This window comes from Plectropomus leopardus, chromosome 12, assembly GCF_026936395.1.
Source record: "Plectropomus leopardus strain MGB_pleo_1.0 chromosome 12, ASM2693639v1, whole genome shotgun sequence".
NCBI classification, from domain to species: Eukaryota; Metazoa; Chordata; class Actinopteri; order Perciformes; family Serranidae; genus Plectropomus; species Plectropomus leopardus.
The window spans coordinates 30,858,047-30,883,791 of record NC_142187.1 but is presented as its reverse complement, the minus strand read 5'-3'; the positions used below and the strand labels follow the sequence as shown (position 1 = coordinate 30,883,791).

Below are 25,745 nucleotides of genomic sequence, written 5' to 3'. Positions count from 1 at the left end.
GATCACCAGGGGGAGACAGAAAACGGGGAAGACGGGGAAGGCGGGGAGGGAGCGGGGATGTTTGATTGTGAGTCAATATGCCAACAGGGAAGCCACTTTTAGTCACATTTGACATACTTTCAGCATTTGTTAATGTCACATCACGAGTTAATGTGTTTTAATTCATATCGTCACATGCTGATCTACATCATGTGGCTGTACTGTGATCGCAGAGCTCAAGAGAAGGTCCTGCGGGGAGCTTTTACTTTTTTAATAGTTGTTGCTCAAAACTATTTATTGACTTAGCAGGCAAAGAAAATAATGAAGCTAGTGGAGAATAAATGAGAAACGGTATGAAAACTTTAAGAGACCTCATCGTGGTCGATGTCTGTATCTCCCGTGATCACGATCCTTTTCTCAATTCTCGTCTCTGATATTCCTCCTTTCACCGTCTGAGAACAGAGAGGACAAAAAATAAATTCATTAATAAAAATCAACGCACACGAAAACATATGGCAGCATCTCAAAGCTTTCTCAACCCTTTGAAAGCAAATTGGTTTGATTTCTTTCAAAAACACGGGGAGAAGGTAATGACCAAAAAATAGTTACAACGTACAAATAAATGACCAGAGAATTTGTTTAAAAAAAAAAGAAAAAAAAAGAAAAAGGGCAGTAAGAAAAAAAAAGACATGGCAACAGGGCAATAAGCAACTGATTAAAATTAGCAAGAAATTAGTAAAAGCTGACCAAAAAATGACCTGAAAATTCGACGCCCCAACCCCGAAACAACAAAAAAGTTAAAAAAAAATAAATAAATGAAAAAAAAGGGAAAAAAGGAAGGAAGGCAATGAGCAACTTAACAATAAATGACCTGCAAATCAGCAAGAAATTAGTAAAAAGTTACAAAAAATTACCTGAAGGTTAGAAAACTATACAAATATAATTTTCTGGACATTCTTCCTAGCTTTTTTTTTTTCTTTTTTAAATAATCACTAAATCTACTGAATCTTGTGATTTTCAGGTCATTTCTTGCAAACTTGTTTCCCCCTGTGTTTTCAAAGATGAAATTAACAAATTTGCTCAGTGTTCAAAGATTTAACTACTTTTGTCTGAATGCAGCCAAAGAAAAGACTGACGTTCCAGGTTTATACATCTTTGAGTTTTATCATGCCGAATCTTTCTGTCTAAATCCTTAAATATGTCAGATAACAGGAACTTTGCATAATTATAAATATAAAAATCAAATTCTGGTTGATTGACAGAAAATTAATCTCTAGCTTCTTCATGACCAATGAATCATTTGAGCAATTTATTTAAAAAAAAAACTCTTCGTATTCCAGGAATGTTTTAAAGCATTTTGAAGTTTAAAAATCTGCAGTAAAGAAATGCTGAAGCAGACATTCATTAAAGTCGTGTTTCAGACTTCACGTGTTAAAGGACCCAAAGGGACAATAGATGAACTCTGACCTTTGTGATGTGTGTGGTGGTCGTGGTGCTGGTGGTTTCCGAGGTGATGGTCTGAGCACTCAGCAGCACCCCGGGGTCCACGTCACCATTCGTGTCGACCTGTTGACGAGCAAAACACTCGATTTCAGAACGACCCGCTGACAGATTCACTGAGTCCCGATCAGATATTACTCAGCACTTATTGGTGAAGCTAAATTAACAGATTTTTTTGGCCACATACGGAAGGAATAAATCAAAACAAGCTTAAAAAAACACAAAATCTGCCACCTTAGCTAGCTGCGATGGTGGCTGTGTAGGATATTTGTGTTATTGTTTGAGTAGAAGTCCAATGAATTTTTTTTTGTTTGATTTTGTCCAACTCCTGAAAAAACAATCTGTCATTTTAGCAGATAAAAGCTAAAAAAATATTCACCAGTTAGTCACTAACTTTGCCTGTTGTTTGCTGCTGGGCAGGTCAATATTTGTGTAATTTAATATTATGTTCTATCTGCTCAGCATGAAACATTAACTACTAAGATTTTTAAAGATATTAAAGGGCCGCTGGGAGAAATTTAGAGCATTTATGTTGTCTGGACACGCTTCTAAACATAGAGGTAAATTATAAACTAAAAATTCTCCTTATTTGCTTTGCATATATTAGTTATTTCTAATTCTTTTTTATGAGCAGTTTTTTCCCCCTTAATCACAGACACTAAACCCTTAATATTATTATTAGTAGGTTTTATAATTTTAACTTATTGTCATTACATTTTATAGTGCTCTTGCTGTAATTTCCCCATGTGGCTATTTTCTGCACTTTCATATACTTGTACTTTTACCTGTTTTAAATCCATAAGTTTATTCTTTTATTGGCATTCTACCTGTTTTATTTGAGGTTATCTCCTTTATTGGCATCATATCTGTTTATACATACGGTTATTTCTTTCACTCCTAATTCTCATCTGCTTTTATGATCTTATTTCTCTTATCTTCATTTTGTCTATTTATTTATGAAATGGTATTTTTGTACTTGCACACTCATATGTTCATGTATGCCGTGCTGTTTAATATTCATGCTGTAACGTTCTTAATGTTTTTAAATTTTTGGTTATGTTATAAGAGGGGTAGAAGAGGGGCTATACAGGTTTTTTATGTTATTTTATTTTGTAAACCTTATGTGGGAAGCACTTTGTGATTGAGTTTGAAAAGTTCTGTTTAAATAAAGATTATTATTGTTATTATTATTCAATCACAATAATCTCTCACGGTCTTTCAAAATGTAAAACGGAGGTAAAATCATTTTTTTGTACCTCTGCAGACTCATAGGTGATAGTTTTCGTCTCTGTGTGGACTACAGGCATCTCTTTGGTTCCCACCTCCACAACATCCAGACTCTAATGGACAAAAAGGACAAATGAGAAGAAATAAATGCATGCAGAGAAAGAACAGCAGCAAAACCATCTGTGCTCTGATTTAATTAGCTGTCTCGTTTGACCGTAACTGCTGTAGGTGTTCACTGCTAACTGTACGTCTCTGTTCTTAAAATAGCTCCACCCCGCTGTACTGAACAAGAAATCAAATTTATAAAAACATGCTAATAAAACTGAAGCTTTCATTGAAGGGTTGAAATCTCTAAACGAGCGTGCAGTCATGCATTAGAGTCCCTGATCCAGTGAAGGAGTGGATACTGGAGGATGCAAATCATAGATTTTAATTAATTGTGTGCACCAGACGTCCCCTGATCTGCTCTAACTGTGAAGTTAGACTCATGTCCATGCTTTTGGTCGAGTTTTGCCCCTGATTATTAGTGGCAGATTGTGTCGGCAGGAGTGGAGGGTGGAGGTGAGGTTACAGGGCCGAGGCGGAGGATGCCGGAGCTGATGCAGGGTTACCTCCGACTGAGACACGGCTGGAGGTGGACGGGCGAGCGGGTCGTCTGAGGTTAGGGGTTCAGGCGGAGTCGCCTCGCTGGACTTCTCATCTTGCTTCTCTCCTTTTTTAAACACTTCAGCTTGGTCTGTTTCTTCTGCCTTCACTTCTTCAAATGCAACTTGTCTCACCTCTGAAGCCTTTTCGTCATCTCGGTCGTCTGACACTCTCGCTTCTTCCTTCTCTCCATCTGTCTCTTCTTCTTCTTCTGAGCTGTCCATCTGTGCACGGTAATATTTCTCTTTTTCAGAGGGCAAAGGTTTCAAGATGTCTGGACAGCTCTTTTGTCTCTCATCCTCCGCTCTTTCCATCTCTTCATCCACCTCCGCAACACCGTTTTCAAACTCCGTGGGAAACTCCTCGAAATACTGAACTTCATTGGAGAACTGGACTCTCTTGCAGTCTCCCTCTGCGTGCTTCCTCTGCCCTGCTGCTAACTCCTCTTTCAAAGCTTCCACACACATTTCTGCTTCGTCCCCTTTGTTGTGTTCGTCGTCCGTTGGTGGCTCTTCCTTTTCACAATCTTCGATGAATGCAGGAGCAACAGTGAATCTGGAGCCTTCATTTCCGTGTTTTGACATCAACGCATCCCCCTCCACACCTGCATCCTCTCCCTCCTCGTCTATTACTTCCTTATTTCCCTTTTCTGCTCCTGAGGTCAAATCTGCAGACTCCGGTGAAGCTCTACTGCCAAACCAGCTCTCATCTAACCCTGAATGTGTTTCTGCTGGCTGTTTTTCTGCTTCTGACTGCTGCTCTGATGATGCTGATGTGCCTGGATCACCACATTTTGCTGGTAAACTATCCCTACTAATACTTTTGTGTAAGACATAATCTAGCTCCCCCTCTGCAGGCTCTGCTGACACTGTGAGCTCCGCTGTAGCGTGCACCGGCTCGGCCTTTGCAGCCTCCGTGATATTCACCGTTGGCCCTGTCGACACGACTGGTGCTGCCTCTGTCTCCTTGGCAACCAGCTCCTTCTCCTCTGGTTCAGCTGACGTCTGTGAATGATAATTGTACCGTTAGATGATGTTTTTGCTTCACAGTGACAAAAATAAAATCCACGCACTGCAGGGTCGTTTGGCATCACACCTGCTGGAGAAAAACGGTTGTAATGTGAGTTCTACATGTTCAGAATTTCACAACAAAATGACATGTAACAGGTGCAAATATTTCAAGACAATTAAGGTTTGAGTTACACCATTTAGAAATCTGTGAGGACCAGAGAGGAGAGGTCACCTTTTCAGAGGAGGAAACCCATCCCAGCGTAGACTGATGGGACAGAAGGATGGACGGACACAAAGAGAGAGAGGAAAAAAGAGGACAGTCAACAGTCACAGTGAACACCAGACACAGAGCAAAGGGAGAGAGAGGGTGGGAAAATTATGTAAATAATGGGCTGTACACTTCTGGTCGATGTGCTCTTGTCTGACCAAATTCTCATTGGTCCGACAATCGCTGGTATGACTTTATTAAAGCTGTCTGTCCACCAAAACATTTCTTTTCCCAGCTGAAAAACAGCTTTTGTTTTGTGCAGAGTAAAATAATAAATCATATATATAAAGACGCATCTCATCTGTACGTGCCCATATGTTTTACAAATTTTGCAGGTATTGATAATCCAGAGGGTAAGTTAACCTTTTGTCTAACCCTCCCCTGTGAAATTTCATGAATTATCCAAGTTTTCCATGACCATGGGAACCCCGTCATTAATTCTTTAGTGTCCAGGATGTCAGATTTTTCTCATCAGTCCTGTTTAAGACTTAGCAGTGAGACAGACTTGTGCACACAGCTCAGATGGAAAAGCGTTACAAAGCAGCGTTTACTTTGGGTTAATCTCACATTGGAGACATTTATTTTTTACTCACGGCTTTCCCCTCGCCCCATGACTGAAAAAAAACCTCTTTGGTGGACACACACTGCTCAGTGCACTGAGGACATTTAGTCATTTTAGAGTGTGCAGGTTTTTTCGACCAAGACTTTTTAAGGTTGATTACAGCCCAAGAAAATGAAAGACATAAAAAAAGTAAATACTGTCAGGATTGTATGGAATACCATTGTGTAGCTCATTAAATCTGCTGAACCTAAAGTTGAACAAATCCTTAAAAAAAACCCTCAAATAATAATCCGGTTTGGGATCGCTGAATCCACCAGCAGCAAAATTTCCCACTAATCTGCTTTTGAAAAACTTAAGAACAGTGAAATCTCTTTTCAGGTACACCCATACAATTTTTCTTTCCCCCCTGACTTGATACAGAGGCAGGAGGGGATTTTGGAGGATGATGTGGGGAAAGCTGCAGCGGTGGCACTGAGCCAGGGCTATGAAGTCACTGCTTTCAGGGAACTGATAACGGAGCTGAAGAAAGAAATGATGCAGCTGAGCAAAATGGCAGAAAACAAACAGGAGCCTGCCAGAGCCCCCATTTCTTTCCTTATCAGCTGCGGGAGCCGGCTGCGAAGGCAAGGCGAGCTGTGAGAGCTGTCAACAAACTCAAAAACAAACCCAAAACAAGTTGAATCAAAAAAGAAGCAGCTTGATTGCAACAGAAATTGGCAGTTTGGCAAGAAGTGTGAGAGTAGACGCCGGGTGTTAAGGGACCATTAGCCATGCAGAGCGCTTAGTTACACTGTTGTTAGGCGGGTTTGGCTGCGGCTGGAGGGAGAGGCGATGGGGGAGGCTGAGGGGGGTGGTGGAGATATGGAGGGAGGCAGCCAAAACCAAGTTGTGGTTTTCATACAGTACCACTACTAAGGATGTAGTTGAAGATTCAGAGAGAGTAATCTGAGTCAGGCCGGGCTTTGACTGCTCCGTCTGGATTCCTTCGAAGGTGAAGATTTCTGCTTTCGCCTGCGGAGCGTCAAACGCCTTCATCTCTTTTACTTCCTTTGTCGTCACACTGATGACCTCAGACGCTTCGGTCTTCACCTCCTCTGATATCCACGACGCCATTGCCTTTTTAGGCGAGTCAAAACCTTTACTCTGAGTCACGTCGTCAGTTTTTATCTCCATCTTCGGACTCTTGACTACAGTTGTTTTCACTTCTATAAAATTTGCATCTTCTTTGATGGATTTTTTCTTTTCATCCTCTTCAGCTTCGACCTCTCCAGGGGACTCCTTATTTTCACCCGCAGCACTTGTCTCTTTGCCCTCGGTGTCTGCTTTATCCTCCGCCTCCTTCAAGATAATGAGGGTTCCTTTCTTGTCTATGATGGCCTGGGACACTTCCTGTCTGACAGCTCCGGGGCTGACCTTCATCTCCGCCCTCTCGGACACCTCGTCCTGGGAGTCGGGGGTTTTCTCCTCCACCTCCCTCAGGGTGCCGTCCATGAAGACGTCGTCGTCCATAGTGGTTGACAGGCTAATCCCGTGTGGCCCCGAGGAGGTGGCCAAATCGGTCGCGATACTATCCACCATGTATTTCACCAGATATCCTGCCGCCTGGGGAGACACTCGGCTTATTGGAAAGGGATCGCTCAAGTTAACAGACAGAGGGCATCACAAAGCCAAGACAGCGAGAATAAGCTCAAGAGACTGTTTCTCTAGAGGTGACACACAAACTGACTGAGCTCCATATATATTTGGACAAAGATGCACAGTTTGGAGGTCGTTCTTATCCTCGTCTCTCTGCACAGATATGGTTGTAATATCTCTAAAAGAACTACGAAACTGAAGAGTAAAGGCCTTTACTCGCCCGAGAGCATCACAAATAAATGGGACAACTTGCAAAAAAAGGAATTCCTGCACACTGTCTGTTTTGCATCAGACTTCAGTTTGCATGATGAAGGTGTAGCTACTGAAATATCCCTTTGAAATCCTTGTTTTTGCAAGTTGAAAAGTGTGCAGGAAATCTTCTGAAAGCTGTTCTCTGCTTGTCCCTCTCCTACTCCATTATTTTGTTCTGGCTAAATGACACAAAAATGCAAAATAATTGCCAGCAATTATTTTGCATCAAAACTTTTCAAACTGGCAGTTAAAGGTTAAATCTGATTGATTTTAGTAAGATTTATATCAAATTTATATCAAATATTGATTTCAAAAGGCTAGAATCATAGTAAAAAAAACTTACATTATTTCCTTTTAAGTACATTTCAAGCTTCATTTTTTTTTTAGGTTATTTTACTGGCCTTTTTTTCTTTATTATAGGACAGCTTGAGAATGACAAGAAAGGGGGCAGAGAGAAACCTTGATTCAAATTTAAAATGAGATGAGAAAAAGAGAAGATAAAGGACGAAGAGAAACCTAAAGTAAAAGTCAAAATACTAATAACTGTGCCAGGGTCCAAATATGTTTGGAGCTACATAGAAACAAAAGATCAAAACAGAGCACGGCACTCAAAAATGACATATTTCTCAACATGTGAAAAACAAAGAGGAAGCAGCTTACTTCAGTGATTTTAGGTTCTGCCTCCTGTTTTGTCTCTTCTCCTGCAGGCTGCTCGTCTTTAACCTAGAGAAGAAAAGAAAAGAAAATTACACATAATGAGACTGACACAAGAAAGGACATGTCCAGTGTGACAACGTGGACATGATCCAGATCCCAAAGCTCTTCCAGTGAATCCGCTTCTTTTGATTCCAGTCAGTGAGCCACCCACGTTCGATGTCAGTGATTAGTCTTTGGAGGATTTAATTAGTGCCGCTCATTTGTCCTGCGTGAGTTCATCAGATTATGACACACAACACAAGTAAAGCAGAAACTCTGATAAAACCGCTCCGATAACTCCGGCACGTAATGTCACCGAGCACAACAATCTTATTACTGATTAATGTCTGCGCCATCCATCACCGAGACAAATTAACATGTTAATCAGCTGCTGATGAGGACTGAAGACAGAAGGTGAAAGTTGCAAAATGGGACACATTTATTTGTGCAATAAGTCAGAAAGACTGAGATATAAATTTCCTCCATAAAAGGTGCTTCTTTGAAATATAAAATGTACTACACCATTCCCTTTTTTATGTCTGTAGCTCCATTATAATTACTGAATTTACTGCACTAAGACTGTTAAAGCAAACACTCCAGAGATTGATGTCTTTGTTACTGTTAAAATCTCCTCGGTGATGTCATGCTTCACACACACATGCCGTCATTCAGTCTGCGGAGGACTGCAGCTTACATCCTGCGGCTCCAGCGGCTCTATCATCGGAGCTTCATCCGCTCTGGTGGAGCGCACAGGGGACGAGGAGAGTCTCTTCTCCCACTCCGTCAGGCCCGGCATGCGGTCGCCCGTCTCCAGGAAGGAGCGCTTCAGTTCGCTGATGTTGGTCTGGTGCTTGACCATCTCTTCCGGAGGCGAGGTGTCCTGCAGTAACCGTCCAATTATGATACAAGGAGATGAGGCCAGGGGCAGTGCGGAGGGAATGACGGCCATGCTTTATGTACGCAACGGAAGCTTGCAAATCCAATAAATACACCCGCCAAAAGAAATGTTGGGAAGCATAAAATGCAGTTCTGAAAAGGTCTGAAATCAACTAATGCAGACTTAAATAAACTGCATAATAAGCTTAATTCTTTGTGCTTATTGTTCACAGGGCAGCTCAGGATTCTCCCTGCACAAACAGCAACCAAACGACAAAATGTCCACTCACACAGCAGCTGTTACTGAGAGAGTAGCAGCTTGTACTTAAATGCTAAGAGCATTTAGGACCAATGAATGAAATCAATGAAACAAATGATTGCATGCACAGATTCACAGATTTAGTTTTACAGGTTTTGTTAAGCACTCCCAAGTCTCGTCAGAAGCTAAAGCCTAATCTACAGCAGGGCGCTTGACACTTTTGAAGTGTTGCTTGACAGACATTATGTATTTTTGACAGAAAACAAGTGCTGCACAAAACTCTTCTTTCACGCTGTGTACCTAAAAATTTGTGTATGTTGCGAAAAATGCTAATATTTTGTAGCGCAATGTGACTGGTAGTTAGGGTTTACCAAACATTGGTTTATTTGTAGCAGTCTGCAATGACTTAAACATCTGCCACAGATTTTTGGATTCATTAGGAGCACTATTAAAACATATATAATTTCAGTCATTTATTGCAGCACATTCTTTAAGTGCAGAGTTTATTCTGAGCACAGAGCGAGCAGAAGAAAGTGAAACTTAACTGTTCTTTCTGCTGGGTCTAACAGTTTGCAATCACTTGCAGAGGCTGCTTCCCTCATTGATCTGAACAGCTCTGAGCAGATCAATTATCCACTCTGTGAGTCACAAACTGCAGCTGAGGAAAAAAAAAACTCACAGAGAGCTCTGCCTGTGGCTGCGTTCACAGACCGGCAAAAACCTCAGAATTTGGAGAGGGGACAGAATTATATCAAGACATACACGCATTTAAAAGAAAAAAAAGTTACTATTATCACCATGGAGATACTAATTTTCAATCCACACAGACCGCGACCTGCATTCAGCGCCTCTGTCCACAGAAACAGCTGTCTGACAGCAGCAGCTCCTGCAGAGCTGAGAGACCCACGACTGGTCAAACTGCCTTCACCAGGCTGACCAGCAGCAGATATTTACTGAATCCACAAAATTTTTATGTAGGCTTCACAGAAAGATCTCAACAGTGCCTGTATTTATGTATTCACTGCTTTTCTTTCCCCACCCATCAAAGCGAGTGAGGGGTATCGGCTGCTGGCAGACAGGGAGCTGATCAGTCAGAAAAATATATGGTGAATAAGTTACAGTAGGTTATTTCTTTGATTTCAAAAAGCGTTTTTTGCAGACTATTTTTCACTAAATGTGATAGAAGTATTTGGACTGAAATATTTACAACAGAAACATTTGTCAAAGATTAAATTGCTAAAGTTGCGCTTTTGTTTGTCAAGCAAAACTCTTCAAAGGTTCAAGCACTGTACAATCGGCCTTGAGGCCTCGACAATTACTGACTTAATTCAGTTTCATTTGTGTTGCTTCATTTCTTAAAACAATATTAGGATGCTCACAGCAAGAAATCTGTTAGATAAAAACTTAATCACTTAAAATTCACACAGGAACACTGGCAGCTCTCCTGGTATGTTAGAGGTATTTGTTATCAGTTAGGACTCTTCATACAAAAAGCACCTGCATGCATATTTCAGTCATGCGTTGTTTTCTTACCAACCTCTAGCATCAGATTACTATGCTTGATAAAAACGTTTTCCCCTTTTACTCGTCTTATGAAACTATACTGCAAAGACAAAAGAGGGGAGAGAAATTGTAGTTATCGGTGTTGTGCTATTTATAATTTTGACTTGTTAGGAGAAATGGGGAGCTTTGTCTTCTTATGGTATGGCAGTAAATGGCATGATGGCATTAGAAAAACCTTAAAAACTGTGAAATCTGACTCCTGGGTGCAGCAACAGGAAAAGAAAAATGACTCCACCATTAACAAACAATAGCACTTTGAAAATGAGCTGGAATGGTGTGTTTAGCAGCGACAGCTTTGCGGCAGCAGTCTGTGAAGTGAGGTCAGGCATGAGTGAATGGTCGCTCTGGTGTGTGTTGTGTTAGCGAGTGTGTCAACAGAAGCTGCAGCAGGCAAGCCGAGGTGGGGCGAGGGCACAAAGTGACTGATGTCTGAGTGGCTCAGTGCATCGGGTGGTGGTGGTGTGATGCACTGAGCAGGGCCATGAAGCGAGCCCAGTGTACCTGAGTCCGCATCTCAGAGTCCTCATCTGCGTCCGACTGACAGCAAGTAAAGAGGGAAGGACAGAGAGCGTGAGACAAGGAGGAATTCAAGAAAAAGATGAAGAGACACATAAGGGCCAATCATGCAGCGGTAAAGAGATAAGGAGCAGCAAGCCGTGAAAAAAGAGAGTGTAAGGATGGTGATTGGATTTAACAAAATGAAGAATACTGACACAGAAACTGAACATTTGCAAAAGACCTCACCCAAACAGCAATTGTCCAATCACAGCCTTAGCAACTATAACCAGCCATGACAGCCTGTCAAGCTTTGAATTTTTTAAAGTGGTGTGCATGGAGTTAAAACAAAAGTACTTTCTAAAAGCAAAAAAGCTTCCTGTGTGTCCTATGAGGAAGTCAGTCAGAATTTATGGTAATGTTTACAGCACTGCTTTGCTCTATAGTGTTATGATAATGATGATATTTAGTGAAGTTTACACTCCAGCAATCTCAACCACATTACCAGAGGTAATGTTACATTTGACAAAGAGTCCTCCTCCTAAAACCATTAACCCCTGAACCCTTTAAAGCGAAAACAAACGGCTTGAAAAGACAAACAAGTATTTAGGATAAGCGGCTAAAAGGGGTCAGAATGTAATTACAGGCTGATCCTACAGTTCTCCTTTTAATACTTAGAGGACAAGGAAGCTGCCTTTTTGCCTGCATCCTTAGGCTTTGTCTTTCAGCAGGTTATTATGTATGTAGCTATAAACTGCACCTTTAAGACCCACTTTTACAAAATTCTTACAAGAAAATTGAAGCTTGACAGGTGTGCAAATTTAGTCATTGGGGCAAAGAGAGCCAAAATAAAACAGCCCAGATGTGTCTTCATGACTTTGGCTCTCTGTTGGAAAGTATTCATGTTGCAATTGATATAAAGTTTGGTTACAATACATTAAAAAAGAAAAAAAAGAACTAAAATGGCATAACAATATGCAATGCATGCATCTCGTGCAGGAGTTGAAGTGCACAAATTCTCAAAAATATTTCAATGGGTTTTACATCTATGATGTTGGTAGGTCTATCATGCCTAAAATGCCTTAAATATGACATCTTTCCTCGGTGTACAAACCTCTGTGGCGGTCATCTCTCCATCAAAGGCAAAATCAGTTTGTTCGCTGTCAGTCTGCTTTCACAAACAGACCAAAACCGTTCCGAGTGGCAAGCAAGAAAACAACAAGAACCCAACTTGTAAACCCTTGAAAATGCATTTGTCAACAGAGATTCTTCATAACCACAAATGGAACGAATGGAAATGCACTGGTTTGTTTCTGTGAGCTACACATCATCAGACAACACTGCAGATAAGTTCAGGAAAAGAAGAACTGAAAGTAAAAAAGCAAATGAAAAATAAGCAAGCAAACAGACTCAGAGGAAGTTGAAACCTTCGGTCAGTCACTTGGACATTTAAATATATTACTTTGGATTTGAACAGAATCCTGGTACAGTATATTAGTGTTGTTGCTGGCCAAACATTCACCACTGGATTAAAAAAATTGGATTTGAACAGTAACCTGACTTTCAGGCCCTCCCCCCTCCTCTCCATGCATGTTGACACTGAGGGTGATCTGGATGCATTTTAACTGTCACAGTCTCTCTGCAACACAGCATGCATTACATTACATCTGTGATTCAAAAGCGTGTTGCTTGAGGATGGAAAAAAAAAAATCACATCTTGGCACTCGACAGTAATCTGCTTTTAGCCCTTTTCAGCAAGAAGTTCAATGTAAATCATTCATTTTAATTTGTGCTGCTTTGCTTGGCTCGTACGGCAATGCAGAGAGACTGAGTGCAGAGATAAATATGGAAGTGTTTCCATGCAGCTGGTGTTGATGTCGGAGCTCTCTGCACTCTGAAGCTATGAATGTGGGTGAAAACACTGAGATGGGTTAGGCACAAATCTGTTCCTAAATATGAGGTTTGGTGAAGGATCAGCAGAGGTGGGACTACGTCTTTGTTTTGTGAGTCACACGAAAGTCTCAAGTCTTTGCACTCAAGTCCCAAATAAGAGTCAAGTTAGAAGTGAATGGTGAATGGACATGCACTCATATAGCGCTTTTACTAGTCATTCGACCACTCAAAGCACTTTCACAATCACCCATTCTCTCTCTCTCTCTCTCTCTCTCTCTCTCACACACACACACACACACACACACACACAAATTAAAATTTTTTTTTTTGTTTTCTTTATGTTACGTGTTATGTACAGTATATGTTATGCACTGTAAATGTTATGTGTATGTACAGGACCCCTGGGAAAACACTGGCAACTATGATGCAGCTGGATCTAAAAAAACAAAAAAACCAAACAAACTCAACACAACTTTTGATTTGTGAACAAACCACTCTACCTCCTGAGCCACAGCTGCCACAAGTCAAGACATGCCCTGAACTTTTAGTTTCGCTAAAAGTTCAGGGCATGCTATTTAAAATTTGTATTTGTTGTAACAAGTTTGTCATTTTTGACTTGCATGCACTGAAATCAGTTTCTTTGTTGACCATAGTGTAGTTTTTGTATGTTAAAATTATTTCTGTATCATTTTTTTCAAACTGGCACTCAGTAAAATAACATTAGCTCTTCGTGGTTCTGGCTGCTGTCTGATTGGTTCAAACTAAGTGGATCTGGGGAATTAAGAGTCGACTTGCTGGGATGAATAGCATTAATGTTATTTGATTTGGGAAATTAATTGATTCTTGGCACACTTTTTAAAGAACATACTGTTTAATCTTTGCTAAGGGGGAAGGTATCAAATATTTTTGAGTCAAAAGGCCCAAGTCCAAGTTAAGTCAAGTCGTTGGTGTTAATGTCGAAACTAAGTCTTTTGTTTTGTTTTTTTACTTTGAGTCTTAAGTCATCAAATTTGTGACCTGAGTGTGACTCAAGTCCAAGTCATGTGACTCATGTCCACACCTCTGAGGATTAGTGACTAAATGAAAGCATGTGAGTACTTCAAATCCATCTAATTTCTAATGAACACAATTCGACAAATATTAAATTATTCTCACGATGAACTGTTTCACACGGCAGCATGAGAGTGATATTATTTCATGGTGGTTTGTTAGTGATGCTGCATAAAGCCTATGCCCAAATGTGTCAAGAAAAACTCAAATTTGTGAGTTAAAAAGTGCAATATTTGTGTCTAACCCTCTGGAGTAAATGCAAGCCGATCAAATATGAAATGGTGAGACTTGCAGGTTCATCTCTGTGTGATGCTGATGAGGATGTAGTCTACGGGATGAGAGTGGGACCGGGCAGAGATGAGGTTCTGAAAGTAGGAGAACTGACAGACACTGGGACAGACACAGTCTCCAGGTCGGCTCTGAACTGGTGAAACAGCAGAGCGAGATACAGGACAGGATCACGGGTTAACTCTTATAATGAACCGTCAATCTAAACCAGAGGCGGTGACTGGAACATACAGACGCACGCACACACACCTCCTCTTCCTCTGAACTGTCATGGTCATGGTAGCCCTGGGCTATGGAGGCGGTCAGGGAGGCTGCCTTGGGCTCCAGGTAGCAGAGGCACAGCGCCAAGGGGAAGGAGAGGGTGAGGGCGTACGGGACGGAAAAAGAGGTGGAGAGCAGGAAGAAGAAGATGAAGAGGAAGCAGGGAATGAGTGAGGGTGACTTAATGGGCAGGAAGTTCTGCGCACACAGAGGGAGGAAGCGCATCTCTGACAGATCGGGGAAGGTGATGTAGCCGTCCTCGTCCAGGAAGGAGGACAGGTCGGGCAGGTGCAGGGAGAAGGAGAAGAGCGTGCCGCCGCGGCTCTTGCCCTGCTCCAGCCGCTGCTTGCGAGCCGAGAGCAGCAGCACCTGCTCGTCCAGCAGGGCGGCTTTGCGGTCGGCGAGGGCTTGCCGGCGGCGGCACCCAGCGCTGCTCTTGGCTGGACTGACTGACGAGGCCCGTTTGCGTGCGTTCTCCCTGCGCCTCCGCCGCACTTTGGTTGATAAGACAGGAGATGAGGGGAGTGAGAGCTCAGAGCGGAGGGGGTCGGTTGTGTATACAGGAGGGGAGCACTGATGGAGGGAAATGTCAACGAAGAGATGACGTGTGTGTAAATGGAGAGGAGCGAAGGGGAAGGGGGGCATAACGCATGAGCACACACACACGAATATAGTGTGGGGTCAAAGGAAGGACAAGAAAAGAAAAGCTAATTAGTAAAGCGCACACAAGATGAGAAGAAGCACTCAGGCCTAGTCTGCTGCAGTGGGTTAAAAAGAAAGCAACTGGGAAACTCATCAGCATTTCAAGGGGACCTATTATGCTCACATCAGGTTCAGACTTATATTTTGGGTTTCTACTAGAACATGTCTGCATGCTTTAATGGTCAAAAAAACTCCTTATTTTCCTCCTACTGTGCGCTGCATCACCTGTGTTCACCCTCTGTTTGAGACGCTCCATTTTAGCATCCTTCTATATAAGCCCCCCCACCGAAAAAACACTTAGTCTGCCCTGACTGGTCATCATCTCCAGGTCTTGCGCACATTTGTGCCATCACTGCAGCCGGGCAATGACAGGGTATAGCAGCCCTTTCTACTATGAAAATTCAGTCCCTCCAGGATTTCGTGGGCGGTTTCACAACGTTGCAAAGAATGTTTTGATGTTGCAACTGCAGGGCAAGTGATGATTGCAAAAATAGTTGTGATTGTGTCACAGACTCAGAGCTCTAACCACTATGAGCACTTTGTGTTTTGCACAGAACTAGAATTTATTTGTGATGGTGCAGAGCAGCAACAGCTGACTGCCAACCGTCAGTTGTTGCTGCTGTTCAGCGCAGCAAATGAAGAATGGTCTCCGCAAACTGCTCCTCTCCTTCTCTCTTTGTTCAGTTTACACAACCTAACACAGCACAACATGATCTCATCCCTACTTTCATATTTTGCTGCTTGGGCAGAAGCCCCGCAGAAATGTTTAACATCTGACGCCGAGCCGTTAACATCAAAACGGATCAACTATTTCAAAACAGAGTATTCAGAACGGTCTGTAGCCTGAGGTTTTGTTACATTTGCCTCATTACTTGAACCTTTTGTCACGTTTACAATTAACATCCGACACTGTAACATTATATAAATGACAGGAAAAAGTAAAAGCACAATAGGTCCCCTTTAAAAGTCCATTAAGAAAGATAACCAAACTAAAATCTCAAAAAAGGAGTTAAGACAGTTGCAGCAGCCTCTAAGGAACACCATCCGTTTTTTGACAATTTGGCAGCCTATTTGTACATATTTTTCTCTTTGAACCAAACACAATTCAGCTTAAGTGTCTTTATCCACATTAGAAGCAGCTCTGACTGCAGTGAACCTGAAAGCGGTTTACCTTTGTGTCGTGTCTGAGCGGTGTGCTGTCGGCAGGTGCTGGCGTCTCTACAGCATCCATCTGAGCGTCCTCCTGCTCCGCCTTCTCTTCCTCTGCCTTCTTCTCGGTCGTTACCGTGGTGATAATGTCTCCCTTGGCGATGACTTTGGCCGCCCCGTCAGTGGCGCTGTCCTTCATGAGAGTCTCATGGTTCTCTGTAATGGGTGCTGGAGGACAGGAAGACAAAGAGGGATGTGACGGGGGGAATCTGTGACGTTTTGTGGACACCTTTGGTCTGTTTTGAATTGCAGAAGAAAAATGAGAGCAGTGGAATAAAAGGCTTCATGTTATAATAGCCATTGTGGGTTTGTCATTGCACTGCAAAAGTGTGCCTTTATCTTTCCAGGCATATTTTTTTTTTCTTTTCACAGAAATGAAAGAGGAACAAAAAATAATTTGAGCTTTTAACAAAGGTTTCTGTCATAATTTCCTGTCACAAAAAGTAGCACCAGCTGAGAAACGTTTTTCTAACAAGTTCACAAAAGACACAATAAATTACCATATCTAAAATTAAAAATGAAAAATGTGTGCAGGTGACACAAAGGAGCTCCTAAAAATAACCTTAATCCAAATAAACCTGATAAATGAACACAGGTAACCCAATTTAAACTTTGTTGGCGCTTTAGTCGGCCATTAATCAAACCCCTCAACTGCTCCTCACCTCCGTCTAAGCTGCGGGACATGTTGTAGCGTTTGCTGGAGGAGCGTTGGAAGAACGGAGCGGGTCTGATGATCTGAGAGCTGGCCCTGCGGGTCTGAGCCTGCGTTCTACCGCTGTAGCGAAATTTGGAGCCGAGGCTCAGGAACTTCTTCGGGGGCGCCTCGGGGGATACGAGCCTGTCACAAGATAAAAACACTCTCATTAATCAAAGCAGAAATAACAACGAGATTTAAGTGATCTACTGGAAAACATTAAAACTCCCACTCATTTGAATCGTCTCCAGAGAGCCTTCAAGCTCGACTCGCTACTCCAAAAAACCCAAGAGACGTTTTTTTTTTTGCACAAAAGCAACTTTGCATTTTTGTCCAAGTGGCATTAACTATTAACAGTCTGAACACTGTTTCTATTTCACTACAAAGAAATCATCTCAGGTGATTATTAGTACATTTATGTTTACAAGGAGGGCATTGATTAACTCTTTGAAACCTCAGCAAAACGGTTTGATTAATTTCAAAAACAAAGGAGCAAAGTTACAAGAAAAGGGCGTGAAATTTAGCACAATAAAGGAAAGGTTAAAAAATGGTGATAAAACAAATCAGATCTGCGGCATTTAGCCTGTGGCCTCGAGCCAACAACCGAATCACAGCCGTGATGATATACAGTACAACATCGCTCCCTCTCATGTGATATTGTTTCAGTAAGCACCTCCTATCTCTGCGCTGTGGTTAAACCCACACATCAAATACTCCTCGGGGATTCCTCCTGGTAGAGATCTTGTGGTGTGCGACCCCCCGTCACTGATCAGTCACGTGGTTTAAAAACCACAGCAGGACTCCTGATTACACGACAGTAAGTTGTTTAATCTGCTTTTTTAAATTATTAACCAACTCCAGCTCCCAAATCTGTTTCCAATCACAGTCAGAGATCCTGTTTCTCACCTGAAGAAGGTGTGGTGCTCCACACAGACCTTCCACAGCCTTTTGGCAGCACGATGATTTGGAAGCTTGAAACCAATTGTGCTTTCAAACTGCTCAAACTGCAAAAGGGACAAAACACACTGTGGTCAGATTCACTATAAGTAACTATGACCATGTTTATTTATATATTTTTAATCCCATTCTGTTATTGCATGTTTCTGGATGAGCAACTACACGATTATCTGCATCTGTGTCTGTCGAACCAACTAAAGGATCTGTATCCATACTCTGAACGCCAAGAGTTTCTTGTAACTTCATATAAATATCTAAGTTTTTATTTCGATTAACATATGAACTTTTTAAAAGGTGTTAAGGTTCTCGCTGATGTATCATCATTTGTATCATGTCAGACTTTGTGAAATCAGCAAATGCTGCATTGTTGTCCAAAGAATCATCATAGTACCATATCAGGACAAAAGTTCAGAGCTTCACAAGTATTTTTCAACCAACAGCAGCACTTTAGAGGTGCAGTGCACCTGTAAAATGTTGCTGAAATAGATGCAAATTTGACAGGAGCACAACTGGTCCCATCATAAGAACAATCAAAGGTGGATCAGCAGATACTTCAAGTTTGATTATCCTTATCCTATAAAAAAAGATGTGCAATATACTGAGAAAAAAACTCAGACGTTCTGAGATTAATGTCACAAATTTTTGGGAAAAAAATTCATATATTCTCTGAGTTTATAAAGTCACAAATTTGTGGAAAAAAGACACATTTCTGAGAAAGAAAGTCCAATATTCTCTGAGTTTATAAATTTGCAAATTTATAGAAAAAAAACAAACAAAAACAACAAACTCTGCTATTCTCTGAGTTTACAAAGTTGCTGTTGCTGTTGTTTTGTTTGCTTTTTGGGGTCAAAGAACCACATCACTTCACTCTGGATTAACCTCATCACACAAACCCTGTCACTTGCCGTGTATTATGCCTTCAGTGGATGAACTCATCAAATAATACTTTGCAACTGGATTTAGCAATAAGGAAATACTCCTGATTTTAGCCCAGAATCACCAGATTCAGCATCTGGACTCTGATTTGGATAACCTGACTGTGTTACACCAAAATCTGTGATTTTTATTTACACCCCTATAAATAAATGTGATGGTTGTTTTCATTGCCAGTGTGCGTTCTCACCTCGCCCGGCCGGATTTTGATGTAGAAGTTGTTCCTCTTGTAGGAGATCTTGAGGATTTTGGGCCAAGCGAACCTGTTGATCCGCAACCTGTCTCTGTAGATGAGCAGGCCGCTTGAACAAACTCCCAACATGATCTCCACGCCCTCAGAGTCCTGGAAACAACACACACAGACAGTTCAGTCTGTGGTAACACAGGATCCAAGACGATGTCACAGAAGAAGCCACTGACCACGACACTGCTCTTCTTTTTTTGTGTTCTGCACAACGTAAACTTCTAATATCTCTACGGGATACACAGGAGGTCCAGGAGCCAGAGCACAGCAGGGTAAAGAAGACTTAAACAGAGCCAAGTCTGTGATAAAAACAGGGTCAAGCAGGCAGGTGGAGAGTGGAATCAGGCATATGGTGCTCTTATCTTCTCTATGCAGGCTGTGGTGACGCTCTACTGAGTGACAAAAGCAACAGTGAAGATTTGGGGAGTGGTGAATGTGGCACAAAATGGTGCTCTTCACTGCACAAAGCATGAGATGAGCAGGTGAAGCTAATGACGTTTCGAGAGGAAAGCGCAGGAACAGTCAGTCTTAGTGGGATGTTGAAACTTTGTATGTAACCATGCACAAGTAGAAACCACACACACACACACACACACGCACACGTAGGTTAAGCACATGAGATGCAGCCTCTTACCTCTCCCTCAGCTGGAGCCAAGCATTCATAGAGATTCCCTACCAACTTTGCATTTAATGAGAGAGGAGAGAAGACAAAAGAGGGATGCTGGTCTGATATGTACATATTTCTCTTGTGTGTCAAAACGGACTCCAGCACCGAGCATTGATGTCTGCTCAGTTTGATCAAGGCCGCTTCCTCATCTCTGTCATCTCCCCCATTCTGATCTCAGTCTGTGAAGGCAATATCCTCCCCATCGCTCACATCTCCAGACCCATTTTGACTTTCAAAGCGCTTTTGATAACCGATTCATATCGAGATTCATGACTGTGATTTTCTTTTATGGACGACAGCGGTCCTGCAGTTGTAATCCTGCTGTCTCTTTGCTGCCCGTGCTCTAATAACGCGTTTGATCCCATCTGGCCGGCGGATTAGAAGCGGTAAGGAAATCATTCAAATCAAGCTGGGCTCCAGACCCCCTCACTCCTCTACCTCTGCAACCTTCAGCCCCCCTCCCCAAATCCACAGAGGCGGCGGTGACGTAATGTCAGTCAATCAGCGAAACAGCAGCGGCATGTTAAACTGAGGCGTTACTGTGGCAGCCGTGATGTTTTTAAGCAGCGGTGTTGTGGTGGCAAGCGTCACTGTTGACTGCGTGAGTGGAATGTGTTAGTCTCATTTTGCATAAAAAATACAGAACATTTATATTTAAAGCATCACTTGCATACTTCTCTATGCATCTTGGAAACACCCACCATTACTGGAGTCGTGAGTGACATTCTAGTACACCGAGTCGGTGCAATACAGGAATAGCTCAATATTTTGGAAACTTTGTCGTCTTCTCGGTGAAAGTAAGATTGGAAGAACGACACCACGCTCATGTCTCTTCCAGGGTGTCTACACGTATCAGAAACGTAAATTCAATGTTTTTTAAGACCTTTTCAAGGTAATTTTTTAAGCAAATTCAACACAGATTTTTTTGACAAATAATTTCTTCCTTAATCAAGTGTTACAGGAAACTATAAAGGTCAGTATGTGGACCTGTGCTGAGGTATTAATATGGTTATCACAAATATACATTTTGCCAAGTGGTTAGTGTAAGTAGAAAGGAAGAATACAGTATTAGTCTGCGTGTTAGGTTAAAATATTGTAAAATAAGAAATGTACACAGTGAAGCTTGACTCATTTTGACAAAAATACATTTAAATTATTTTTAAAAATGAAATGTCTGTGGCAATTAAGACCTCACAAACTCTTCTCATCTAACTCCCAAATGTTGAACTCCACCTCTAAACAGAATACAAAAATGTATATTAAACATTTTGCTGCAGATTTCTTAATGCATTTTTGAGACATCAGGGACACTGCAGTTGATTTTTTTTAATATAAACTTAATATTCCCCTCCGCTTATTTATGAAAGAAATAACTATATCAGAGGAAAAATGTGTGATGTTTCAACTTGATATAAATAATTGATTGATGAGTAGATAACAGAAACTTTCTCCAGCCGTGTTGAGCTGTCTCCAAATCATCCAAATAATCTCCAAGTCACTCTCACTACATACTTAGTTTGACTTGGAAAAGACAATAAATTTGTAAATTCCACATGAGTTAAAAGCTTGTAGTGACTTGTTACCTTAGCGTGATGGAGGTCCACGCCGTACATGGACAGCTTCTTGGCGTTTTCCAGGAAGTGCATCTCTGCTTCGGCGGGTGTCATCCCCCTGAGAGAGCAGATCAGACAAGGTCAAACAGGAACATTTTCGATTTGATGCTTTCTGACCAATGCGAATATTCAACACAGGAGAGGTAGAGTCAAATCAGATCCTAAACGAGGATAATTAAGTTTTATTGCATAAAAGCTTTTGGAAAATGGTTGTTTTTATGGTTGCTTTTAACTGAGGACCATGAGTGCATCCATTTTTAGCAAAGACAGGTCTTTAGAGAGACCCTAACCGTTACACATCGCCTCGCTTCATCCAGCAGGCTACACAGGACTGCATCGAATTACACACCAAGCACTGTAATACAGGGAGAACGAAGGGCTCAGGAAAAGGACATCCAGCTGCACACATTTATAGGAAAACGCAAATTCAATGTCTGGGGACATGCTGCCTTTCAGAGCAGATTATTATTCCAGGCTAAGGTTGGTGGATATGATGCAATGGTAGAAATGTGTCCACTGATAAAAGATTTGGCAATGCTGTTTCTACTGCAGGAGCTATTCGGGACAGACTGCAGAAAATCAGGGCTGGATTCTCGTGATCTTCTGAATCCAGCCGCCATGCAAGATTATGTAATTTGGGGTCGATACAGAAGGGAAGAGTGAAGGTGTAAATAATAGGGCTGTCAAACAATTAATTTTAAAGTTCTTTTTTTAGCTAATCGCGATTAATCATATTTTTTTATACAACATGTTTAAATTAAATTATTTCGCATGTCATATTTATAAGTCCATATTGATAATCTTTAATAAAATAGCTGTACTAGTGAGAATGCTAAATGTTAATACCTAACAATTTATAGGAATATATTTATTTATAAAAATAAAATAAAATGAAAAATAAAATATAATACAATCATTATACAACATGGATACCATAACTTTTGAAATAAGTTGCAGACCGGCCAGAGGTGGACAACAAATTTAAAAAAATATAAATAGAAATGAAATGTTAAACAACAAACGTTAAAAGCGCATAAAAAGCATCCAACAGGTTTATAAGAAATAATAATCAGAATATGTGAGAAAAACGATCTACAAAGGTAAAGCAGTTCAGAGTGTCTTGATTGGAAATCAAAAGAAAGCAAATAAAATTCTGATCTTGATTTTTTAGATGTATTTCTTTCAAATCCATGCTGCAATGCAACAGCAGTGTGCATGTGAAAAAAAATGTCCCAAAAACTCAAGAGCTCTGTCAACTGAGTCCATTTTTTTGTTTTCCTGCCACAGAGCTTCACCGTACGGTGAGTGAGGGAGGGGACAGAGAGATGGGGTCGTGACCCCTGACACTATCTTACTTCTTTTGCAGGTTTGTGCACCGAGTTTAGCAAAAGTTAAATCAAAAGTAAATGATATCTTTGGTTTGACACTTTTTTCTCGTGTTCATTTTCTTTTTTTACCTTCTACCTTTGATTTTGCTTACTTAGTCGACGTTATTTCATTCAAAGTACGATATTTAAATTTGGAATCTGATTTCGTGGAGCTTTAAGTGTAGATCTAACATTTTTTTAATGTACTGTTTTTGGATAAATTCACAGGAATCCACCTTATTTTATTTTCTGCCTGTGTGCAGGATTTCTGGCACCCAAAACTTGTTACGTGGGAGGGAGAAATCTCTTTTTTTTCCGCATTCAAACCAACTGAGCCAACTGTGCATTCTTCTCAGGTCCATGACTGGATACAAAGCTGTTTTTGAAGAGTTCAAACTCAGTACAGAGGAGAGATTTCTGGAAATGACGCTGAGACTAACTTGTAGGTCTTGTGGAGTTCCATGACCTTCTCCTCCAGCTCTTTGGTTTGGTTGGGTGCAAAGCGCAGTTCGCTGATGTAGTCGCTGCCTAATTCCTCGGGGTCATAGTCTCCCAGTTCAGACTGCACCGTGTAGGAGCCCAAAACCGTGTGGGTGGCGAAGGAGCAGGGCAGACGGCCTGAAACCACATCGTCTCTCAGCTGCAGACACAGGTAGTACCTGAGGGAAAAATAAAAAACACATGAAATGCTATCTCTGGATTTTTACTTGTAAGTATTTTTAAAAATATGTTTAAAAATGTGTACATGTAGATATGTGTCTCATCAACTAAAGCGCACACTGTGCACTAAACAAAACAAGAAAATAACAGCAACGAAAGAGAGAAAAACAAACAAACAAACTTCTCAGACACAAAAAACACTTTTGCACAAATCTGAAATGCATTTCAAAATTAAGGGTGTTTTGTTATTTTCCTAATTTGAGCTCATATAATAACCATGTTGCATGGTTTATATTACTAAATCCTTACTCCTCCTCCTTGCCATCTGCTAGATCCAAACATTTCACAAACACAAACACTTTTCAAGCATATCCTGCATCACTCTCTCCAAAGCAAAGGTTATCAGAATCTGCCTCATCCAGCATGCAACACTTGGCCTGCTAGTTTTTTTCCCCAAACATTGCAAACGACCTTTTGGCGTGTAAAGGACACATTTCTATCATTACCCATTCACTCTTGGAGTATTTGCGGTCTTTTGGATAAAGATCTGAAATAAAAAAAAAACCTTTGCAAGCATTTTTAATAGAATTTACCTTCATTATATTTTATTTTTCCTTATTAAACTACATCTTGAGCTGTCCAAATCAATAAAAATTGAACTCAAAGCCCAATTTATAAGAAGGACTGATGGACAGCGATACATTTTTAAACATTAAAGAAGCAAACGTCCGCCAGCGATCACATTATCGTGCTAAATGAGCGGCTTACTCACCTTGTGATATCCTCGGTGAGCTGGGAGGGGTCCGGAGGGTAAAACTTGACGTTGAAAGCAAAGTTCCAGGGGCCGGCTGAGACGAAGGGAGAACATTTAATTACCAAAGCAGCATTTTACAATTGCCTACACCTCATTTAGCCGTCCAGGACAAAATATTTGAGTGGTTTTATTAGATTACAGGACTTACTCCTGATTTGCTTCTTTAGCTCCTTGGAAGGGTCTATCCAATTCTGCAACAGAAAACAACAAAAAGCTTTCACCATCACCGATTTAAGAGCAAATTACTCAAAAACCAAAGTTTCTTTTGAATATCTTCCAAACCCATTTTTATAGATTAACTTTTAAAAAAAAGTTTTTGTGTTATTCAATGTCATTTAGCATATTTAACTCTTCCATAATCTTACTTTGAATATATGGTCCCTATTGTCAGTTAACAACTCCATTAAAAGTGATCATTAGCGCATTATAGATGTTCCTTTACCTTCTGATTCTCTACATCTCTGAACGTGATGCCGAAGTAGTCCCTCTCCAAAAGGTTGAGATGATCACATACTTTATCGAAGAGTATTTGGCCCTTTGCTCGTTTCTGTGAGAAAAACACAAAACAAAAAAACATAATAAATACAGTATATGTATATAAAACTTTCACAATCGAGAGTATCACTAAGAAAAAGATTATATCACGAAAACCCAACAAGGATATCAGTTTGCACATAAGACTTCCAGATACGTATACTGCACGTACGATCATAAATGTGCACACGAAATATTAGGCTGGTCGGTCCATTACTTTGCGAGATTAGCTGCAGACAGACAGATACACAGAATCCTCTCAGCAACATGAAATTTAAATTTTCATTTATAAAAACAGCATGATGATGTAGCACATCATGGTTTGTTTACTATATTGCAGGTATTTATTGTATATTATATATGTAGTGTGCAATGCATGTATGTTTGCAATATACAATACATGCATTGTTTATTATATATACTCATATTAAAAGACAACAGATTAATATGATTCAGATAAATATGTAAGTAATAACTTTGTATTTCTGATTGTTATAAATATGTAAATAATGAATTTATATCTTGGATAAGGATTTATATCAGTATGACTTTATATTTTTTGTAAGATAAAAGGAAATATCATATTTTGACAATTTAAATCAATGATTTATGCAAAAAGGGCGGGATTAAATAGGTTTTTTACTTTTACATTTTATGTTTTTCATTATAAATGTTACTTTTCTCTGTCTGTCCACTTATTTGTATGATCAGTTCTTTTTTTCTTTTATTAAATGTTCGAAATAAATTTCCAAATCAAACCAAACCACACACTGCTACATCACAGAGCCTTTCCCTGCAAGGGTTAACCCTCAAAGGTACTGCGGCCACATTTGACCAACTCGGCCACTCTGGGTTCGATTCCTTCTATAAAAAGCACGACAGTATAAATACA

The 25,745-nt window shown here is 40.7% G+C and overlaps 1 protein-coding gene across 15 annotated transcripts in view; it reads right to left on the bottom strand.

The window, feature by feature from the left end:
* Nucleotides 1-25,745, bottom strand: part of LOC121951239 (band 4.1-like protein 3) — a 72,995-nt gene that overhangs the window by 4,612 nt on the left and 42,638 nt on the right. For 4 of the 15 annotated variants that reach the window (XM_088085809.1, XM_088085805.1, XM_042497504.2 and 1 more), the window contains 22 exons: nt 24,762-24,866; nt 24,468-24,510; nt 24,278-24,353; nt 23,286-23,504; nt 21,449-21,536; nt 19,833-19,877; nt 19,145-19,297; nt 17,971-18,068; nt 17,033-17,208; nt 16,333-16,538; nt 14,448-15,032; nt 12,082-12,135; nt 10,974-11,009; nt 10,447-10,512; nt 8,469-8,654; nt 7,739-7,801; nt 6,098-6,793; nt 4,594-4,626; nt 4,278-4,355; nt 2,736-2,819; nt 1,447-1,545; nt 351-431 (listed from right to left, as the gene is read on the bottom strand). In XM_088085809.1, coding sequence (XP_087941935.1) covers nt 351-431; nt 1,447-1,545; nt 2,736-2,819; nt 4,278-4,355; nt 4,594-4,626; nt 6,098-6,793; nt 7,739-7,801; nt 8,469-8,654; nt 10,447-10,512; nt 10,974-11,009; nt 12,082-12,135; nt 14,448-15,032; nt 16,333-16,538; nt 17,033-17,208; nt 17,971-18,068; nt 19,145-19,297; nt 19,833-19,877; nt 21,449-21,536; nt 23,286-23,504; nt 24,278-24,353; nt 24,468-24,510; nt 24,762-24,866 — 3,270 coding nt within the window. The remainder of the gene's footprint in view (nt 1-350; nt 432-1,446; nt 1,546-2,735; nt 2,820-4,277; nt 4,356-4,593; nt 4,627-6,097; nt 6,794-7,738; nt 7,802-8,468; nt 8,655-10,446; nt 10,513-10,973; nt 11,010-12,081; nt 12,136-14,447; nt 15,033-16,332; nt 16,539-17,032; nt 17,209-17,970; nt 18,069-19,144; nt 19,298-19,832; nt 19,878-21,448; nt 21,537-23,285; nt 23,505-24,277; nt 24,354-24,467; nt 24,511-24,761; nt 24,867-25,745) is intronic. The other 11 variants (XM_088085807.1, XM_088085806.1, XM_088085810.1 and 8 more) reach the window with 11 other exon arrangements.